At 37.4% G+C, this 8,395-nt stretch overlaps 1 protein-coding gene across 1 annotated transcript; it reads left to right on the plus strand.

Annotated features, from left to right (window-relative positions):
- Positions 1-6,121: 6,121 nt before the first annotated feature.
- LOC311078191 (V-set and immunoglobulin domain-containing protein 10-like) lies at positions 6,122-8,024 on the plus strand. Its single transcript, XM_084106907.1, has 3 exons — positions 6,122-6,362; positions 7,430-7,768; positions 7,858-8,024. The coding sequence occupies exons 1-3, from the start codon at positions 6,302-6,304 to the stop codon at positions 7,878-7,880; spliced, it is 423 nt and encodes a 140-aa protein (XP_083963033.1). The 5' UTR covers positions 6,122-6,301; the 3' UTR covers positions 7,881-8,024.
- The last annotated feature ends 371 nt before the right edge of the window (positions 8,025-8,395 follow it).

An 8,395-nucleotide genomic window follows, 5' to 3' on the forward strand; every position in this document is an offset into this window, starting at 1 on the left:
GGGAAGCATAAGTTAGCAGACCGCTGGGCTTCAAATCCTTATGTGGTGGACAGTCAGATGCCAAACTTACCAGTGTTTCGGTTGAAACCAGAAGATGGAAATGGACCTATCAAAATTCTCCACCGAAATCACATCCTGCCTCTTGGACAAAATGCATGCCTGGATCCGACACTTGATGTTGACCCTGTACCTGGTGTGAGAGTCCTTCGAAAGAAACGAAAGAGACTTCATAAACTTCGTAACCGTGTGTCAGAGAGAGGCAAGGTTTCATCAGAGACATCAGAGAACAAAGATAAAGAAGAAAAAACAGATAATTGTCATGGGAAAGAGTACACAGATTCTGAGGATGAAGAAAGTGAGATGTGCTATGACTTATCTGCCCAAGCTAACAGGACTGGAGTAGAAAAAGAAATGTCAGAACCATTTAGCTTGGACCTGGATATGGTGTGGGATGAAGTGACTGAGCGTCAAGAGGTGACACAGCCAGAAGAAATTCAAGAGGTTACAGAGGGAACAGTAACAGACAAAGAAGGGTCTCAACCAGAGTCTGCTGAGATGACAAGTCGAGAAACAGGGACACATGAAACAGGTGAAATAAGAGAAAAGACTCAAAGAAAAGAAGTTGTTAATGAGGAAACTCAAATGTTACCAGATGGTACAAAGCCTGAAACTCTGACAAGCAGAACTCAGAGAGTCAGAAGAGCTCCATCCATATTAACATATGACACACTAGGACATCCAAGTGTTATAAAAGCTCCTATTACGAGATATGTTTCTTGCCTTTATAAGTGGATAAGTGCCCAGTGATTTTTTTTTAGGTGTAAGTCACTTCAGGTTATACTCACTAATATGTTGTGTTGTGTTTACATTTCTAAAGCACCAAGTCATGAGGGCATGTCTTATATTGGTGGGGGGAGAGTGTAATGACCTGATCAATATCAGTCCTTCTGTTATTTTGTTTATTTCTGAAATATGTGGGTTATTGTATTTTGTTTGATAGTGTTTAATGCATATGCAAGAAGATTTATCCTTTAATTATTTCTTTGCTGTTCAGATATGCCTGGCAATTTAACAGTTAAGTTGTGTTTCTTCAAAATGTTTTAAGGATGGTTCATCACATGAGAAAAGCTCACTAATCAATCTGTTAATTTTAGAGATTTAGTGATTAATAAAGTATTCTGTTGAACTTTGTGAAATCCCGCGAGAGGGAAGGACGAGAACGGAAACAGGAAGGAGGGGGGAAAAGAAAAACGAAACTGAGCACGAGACTGAGCACGAGGGCTAGTCTGCTGTTAACACAGAGTTTGTTGGCTTAACGCTTTAAGTTGGACTATAAGTTGTTTTATCAGAAAATGCGCTCTCTGCGTAGGAGTTTGTGACTGAGGGAAAGTGAAATACCACCGGAGGTGTGTGTTTTTGGACTGTGACGCGAGCTTAGGCCTGTAAGCTTCTCTGGCTAAATTAGCTTGTGGTTTTTCAGTAACGTTACTGTCACACAGTCGCGGGAGTGACTGCATACACATCGTTTGCCTGCTGGACGAGAGGAGACGATATCGGGAAGAGATTCGATGGCTGACGCGGACGGTTTCGTCATTGGGGACTGTTTGACTGTCGATGCTGGACGGACGACGCTGATTAACCCTCGCGGTGCCGCTTGCAACTAGGAATTCGTCTGACAAGAGAGAGAGTTACAGACGCGGTAGGATCTGAGCTTTTCACGCAAGGAGATATTGTTGCTTTCTTCACTTTATGAGCTCCAAGATTAAGCGCGCCAACGAACTAACTTAATGCAGGCCTGCTAAAAGAACTGAAAAATAAGAGTGCACTCAGGTTATCACAGACTATTGACTTTATTCCCTGGGGTTTTATTTTTTTTATTTGTTTCTTCTTCAAATTGGGTTTTATTTTCATATTTGCTCTTTTCAACTGTTATGTGAGCTTTGCAAAATACAAAAGGAGGAAATTGAGCTATAGCGTTCTTGTTGTTTATTCTTTCACCAGCCATTGTATTTGTGTAGCTCAGTGTTTTGTGTAGTAATAGTTTATGTTTTAAAACCAAGAATATCCTTTCAGGTACCCATTGATCAGCAGAGAGATAGTGAGAGTCATAATGTTCTTAGACAGGGTTGTTATACAATGGAATGTCTCTTTCACCATTTTACCAAGCATCAGGGTTAAGAGGGTTTAAGTAAGGAATAATTGACGACAGGCCGTTGAATTATTAGAAAAATAATGCACACCCGAGGTGGTAATGCGGTCACGACGCGAAGCGGAGTGGCCGTTATACCTCGGGTGTGCATTATTTTTATAATAATTCAACGGCCTGAAGTCAATTATTCCGCTTATACTACAGTTACCACACCTCGAAACATTGTTCAGATTATGTATTTCAAGATGTTTGTAAAGTTTTTGTCATTAAAACGCTCTTGTATGTAGGACTAATTTCTTACGCATCTAATCCCATGCCTCCGTTGCTAATTCCAAAACGTCATATTAGAGCTAGTAACGGAGGTTTGAGCCACTGATAGCAGACTAATGCTTGGACACACGACTAGCTGACACATTCTCTGACTGTTTTCATCGACTGTCTGCAGCAGATTTTAAACACCGACTCTGAACACAGACTGAACGCGCTGAACGCGCGTTTGGGCATGATCAGTCATATCATAAGTATCAAATTACATTCATAACCGGCCTTAAAGTGTGTCCCCGGCTTAATGCAGTTATTAATGCAGTTATTAGAGAGAGATGTTGCAATAATGAGACAGAAAAGCATGTTCGTCATTATTATTATTTATTTATTAATTCAATTCGTTTTGATTAATTCGTTAATTTTTTTTCTATTATTGACAGATGACAGTAGACTAGCCAAATAAATGAAACACAAAGCTCTTTTAACAAGTAGGCCTATCAATAATTATTTATTTGTTAAATTATCTGCAATAAAAATCCGTGCTGCAGGACTATCCATTTATTTAGCCTATATTCAGTTTAATTTTCTATTGATTATATAGGACTATACTTTATCTATTAAAATTAAACTGCATGTTTCCATTGATTGTGAAGCTAGACATTGAAAATTGCAGATCAAGCGCATGGGGCTAAATGTTTTTTCTTGTTATGAATTGTATCCTATTTTCCGTTATTACAGTTGACTACGCGAAGTGATATGGAACTGTAATGCGGTCAAGACCTGCCTGGAACTACTTTAGCTGTGCGTTTCCCTGAAAATAATGCACACCTTAGAACGTTTGTCAACCAATCAGATTCAAGCATTCAACGGCCCTGTAGTATAATACTTTATACGTTGCTGTATAACGTACTTGCCTCATCACGAGCCTATGGTGAAAAGGGTTACACATACTAAAAGCCAAAAAACTTTAAATGGGGCAATATTTGAGGGAACAGCCATTTGTGTGTCCGAAACCATTGTGGACGTTATTGAGTGCACTTATTCAATCTCACATTCAATCCCACTACTGGAACTGTGTTCTAGAAATAAATTTGATATTGATATGAGGGTAGGTAGGCAGGCGTAGATTCAGAGGCATACGGTACTTTAAGTATTACATACAACAATGCAACAATAATAAAACAATGCATTGACATTTACTTTTTACTTTTGATACTTAAGTATTTTTAAAAACGAGTACTTCTGTACTTTTACTTAAGTAAAAATAGCTCTTTACAACTTTTACTTGTAACGGAGTAATATTTGACCAGTAGTATCTATACTTTTACTCAAGTAAGGAAGTTGTGTACTTCGTCCACCTCTGCAAAATACTCAACAAAATAGATCGACTACAAAACTACATTGGTGTTCATGGACAGGCATTAAAGGGATAGTTCACCCAAAAATGAAAATTCTGTGATCATTCTCCCTCAAGTTGTTCCAAACCTGTATGACTTTCTTTCTTCTGCTGAACACAAAAGAAGATATTTTGAAGAAAGTCGGTAACCAAATGTCTGATGGACCCCATTGACTTCCATAGTAGGAAAAAAGAAATACTATGGAAGTCAATGGGGACCAGCAACTGTTTAATTACCAACCTTCTTTAAAATCTCTTCTTTTGTGTATAGCAGAAGAAAGAAAGTCATACAGGTCTGGAACAACTTGAGGGGGAGTAAATGATCACAGATCTTTCATTTTTGGGTGAACTATCCCTTTAAGCTGGTTTAGATCATACTTATCAGACCACTATCATTTTGTCTGTTTAAATGGGGAAGATAACGTCAGTAAACTATGGAGTGCCACAAGGATCTGTGTTAGGCCCTCTGCTATTCTCAATATATATGCTGCCACTTGGTAATATTATAAGAAAACATGGAATTAATTTCGACTGTTATGCTGATGACACCAGGGCTGGACTGGGACAAAAAATCGGCCCTGGCATTTTGGCCCAGACTGGCCCACTACATATGATCATAGACACCACCCATCTTTGCACGCCCTTGAATATGTTTTTGTTCAACTCCTATTCCTTAAAACCACTAATGCCATGTAATGAGTGAGTAGGAATGAGTGAGAGTTAACAGATGAAATAAGTACAAAATTGTAATTTATTAATACCATTGCTAAGCTACTTAACATGCTATCTGTTTCTGATGCAGAAAAGTTAGTTCATGCATTCATGACCTCGAGACTAGATTACTGTAATGCTTTATTAGCTGGTTGTCCTGTATCCTCAATAAACAAGCTACAGTTAGTCCAAAATGCAGCTGCTAGAGTTCTTACTAGGTCAAGAAAATATCATATAACACCAATTCTATCATCTCTACACTGGTTACCTATTATGTTCCGTATCAATTACAAAGTATTACTACTGACTAGTGCTGGGGGAAAAAATAATCGCGATTAATCACATCCAAAATAAAAGTTTGTCAAGTATATTTGTATAGTGCTTTTCACAAAACAGATTGTATCAAAGCAGCTTCACAGTATTAAATTTAAATAATACAACAAGGTTTGTTTCTAGTGGAATTTATTGATTGATAAAATTAAAATTAAATATATTGTGTTTGCATAATATATATGTGTGTACTGTGTATATTTATTTTGTATATATAAATACATGCATATGCATGTATTTATTTAAGAAATATTTGCATGTATATACTGTATATACATTTATACATAATTTATATTATATATAAATATAAATAATTTATATATAAATAAATAAAAATCTTAAATATATACATGCATATGTGTGTATTTATATATACAAAATAATTATACACAGTACACACATATATATTATGCAAACACAAACTTTTATTTTGGATGCGATTAATCGCGATTAATTTTTTCCCAGCACAACTAATGACCTATAAAGCCCTAAATGGTTTAGCTCCTGGGTATTTAACAGAACTTCTATCGCCCTACAATCCATCGCGCTCTTTAAGATCACTAAATTCGAGGCTTCTGGTCATTCCTAGGATATCTAAGTCCACTAAAGGAGGGAGGGCATTTTCACCTTTAGCTCCTAAACTCTGGAATGGCCTTCCTGATATTGTTCGAGGCTCAGACTCGCTGTCCCAGTTTAAAACTAGATTAAAGATGCATCTCTTTAGCCAAGCATTCACATACTACTACCTTTTATACTACAGTTGAATCAGATCAAAATGCATTTCTGAAATGCACTTTCTGTAAAGCTGTTTTGAAACAATATGTATTGTGAAAAGCGCTATACAAATAAATTTGAATTGAATTGAATTGTTTCTTCTTTTTTTTTGTGTAGGCGCTGAGCACTTCCTGAAGCTGGCTGGTTCTTTGCTGCACATTGGGCTTTGCTTCACCAAGGGTTGTCATTATTGCTGTGTCATTATTTGCAGTGAACTTTGTGGGTGTGATTGTGATTGTCAGGGTCTTTTTGTGTATCTGGTGCTGTCGAACTCGCCCACTCTCACATAAGAAGCCTCAGACCCCGCAACGATTGTTAATTTTCCTTTTTTCTGTTTCATTCTACCACTGACATATTTGATTGTTCACTTCCAGTTTTAAAAGATTGTTGGCCAACTAGCTTAAATAAAAGATTTTTTTGAACGGGAACTTTATTTGGATCATTTTTCCTCATTATTTCGAGCTGGTGTAGTCTCTAAGAATCGAGCCACATAAGCAATAATTAAAAATACATTTGTACTGAAATCCACTTGAATTCTAGTGAAGCAACACTTCTCAGAGTTTCATCACTCAGTCTGTCAGATGAGAGGAAGTTCACAAGCAGAGGAGGAGCTGATGATGTTTAAAGGAAGATCTGTAACTATATATAATGAAGAGAAAGACTGACAGAAACACAAAATGGCTGATAAGTGTGATCTGTGTCTGCTGGGACTGATCATTCTCTCTTCACTTCTCACAGGTAAAGAAATCTGTATTTTCTCTAAAGACATTTAGTGGAATTAGTCTGGAAATGTCACTGTTGTGTTCTGTTTAGTTTGTTTTTTGGTAACACATTATTTTGATGGTCCCTTTTGAACGTGCTGTTGTGAAAAGTGTAATACAAATATACTTGACTTGACTTGACTTAAAAGTAACTTTGCAACTATATGTCAACTAACTTTCATTGGAGTATAAGTAGATTGTCTGCTTAATATCTGCAAACACTTTATTGTGATGGTCCTCCAACAGACACTCTGCTGACTATAAGTAATTTTGCAACTACATGTCAACTTAATCTAACCCTAACCCTACCAGTCTATTAATACTTAACTAACACTCTAATGGGAGTTAGTAGACATGTAGGTGCAGCGTTACTTATAGTCAACAGAACGTGTTAAAGGGACCATCAAAATAAAGTGAAACCTGTTTTTTCAATGGTCTTGCCTTCCTGTCATCATGTCACGTGTCTTCACTGTCATCATTAGTTCAGTTGTATCACCTGTGTCTAGTTAATCACAATCATCTGCATCACCTGTGTTCTGTTAATCAATGTTCATCTGTGTTTGCATTTAGTTCTCTTCTGTGCAGTCAGTCTTTGTCTGTTCTCATCTAGGTAACGTTGTGTTGGTGTGTTTAATCTGTCTGCCTGTATGTGCCATTCTGAGTGTGTTAGTAAAATTGTATGGAGCCTTTTGCCTCTTCGCCTTCAACCTACACCACACCCTGACAGGAAAGAGTTCATTTGAACATGCTCAGTTTATTCTTGCACACATTCACATTACACACACACACAGATCATACTGTATTATTCCTGATACTGGACATAGTGTCACTCAAACATCTGATGATGAAGAATTATCTTCATATTAAGAGTGTGTCAGTGATTTGAACAGCTCTCTGATAAAGACTAATAGTTTATTCTGGAGAGTGTGTTGTTTGCTTTAAGTGAGAATAAAGACTACGATTTAAAACTTCTGCTTTTTATGCTGGTATGTTTTCATTTATTAATATATATCATAATGATCACTGAGATATACTGTGTTTCAGGAACCAGTGGAGTGGATGGTGATCATGTGTTCATCAGTTCTGGTGAAAATGCTCGTCTGTCCTGTAATAATGCTCTTTCTGGCTGCAAATCTAAAACTACATGGATCTACTATAACAGCATCAGACGTTCAGCAGCAGTTGAACTGATTACTGGAGGGATAAAGAATAAAGACACAGAGAGACATGAGAGACTGAGTCTGGAGTCTGACTGCTCTCTGAACATCAAGAATGTCACCGAAGAAGATTATGGATTATACACCTGCCAACAATGGATAAATGTGAATGGAAAAGACCAACAACAAGGACCTGATGCACGTGTTTCTCTGCATGTTCTTCATGGTAAGTTTATGATTATGTGGTACACTTAAAAAATTCTCCCTTTAAACTCAGATGATGATTTAAGAATGTGATTTGTGTCTTGTGTTCAGTTTCAGTGTCTCCATCATCATAATCATCATCATCATCCTCACAGACTGAGATCAGTCCAGGACGCTCTGTGACTCTCTCCTGTCAGTTGTATTCAGATACTGGATCTCCCTGTGATGACTGGGTTCGTTCTGAGCAACTTAAGCTGTTGTGGGTGAATCAGGCTGGTGTTGTTCTGAAGACAGACTCCAGATATCAGATATTATCATCACCAGATCAATATCACTGTTTCATCATCACTCTGACTACAACACTCCTGAATGAAGATGACAACAGAGAGTGGAGATGTCAGCTTACTCGCGGAAATCAAGTCAAGACCTCAGTCAGATACACTGTCAAGTATTCAGGTGAGAAAACAGTGTTAGAAGACCCTCATAATGTCAGTAACACTAAGGTCTATCAGTATCACTGAACCAGAACAAACAATGTAAACAAATTTTTACATCGCTTCTAAAAAGCTGGTGCGGGATTGTGCACTTCACTTTCACTTTTAAATTAGCATCAATTCATCCTTCGCAGGGAGTTGATTGACATGCGATC

The sequence above is a fragment of the Abramis brama genome (genome assembly GCF_963993115.1).
Source record: "Abramis brama genome assembly, chromosome: 1".
In the NCBI taxonomy this organism is placed as follows: domain Eukaryota; kingdom Metazoa; phylum Chordata; class Actinopteri; order Cypriniformes; family Leuciscidae; genus Abramis; species Abramis brama.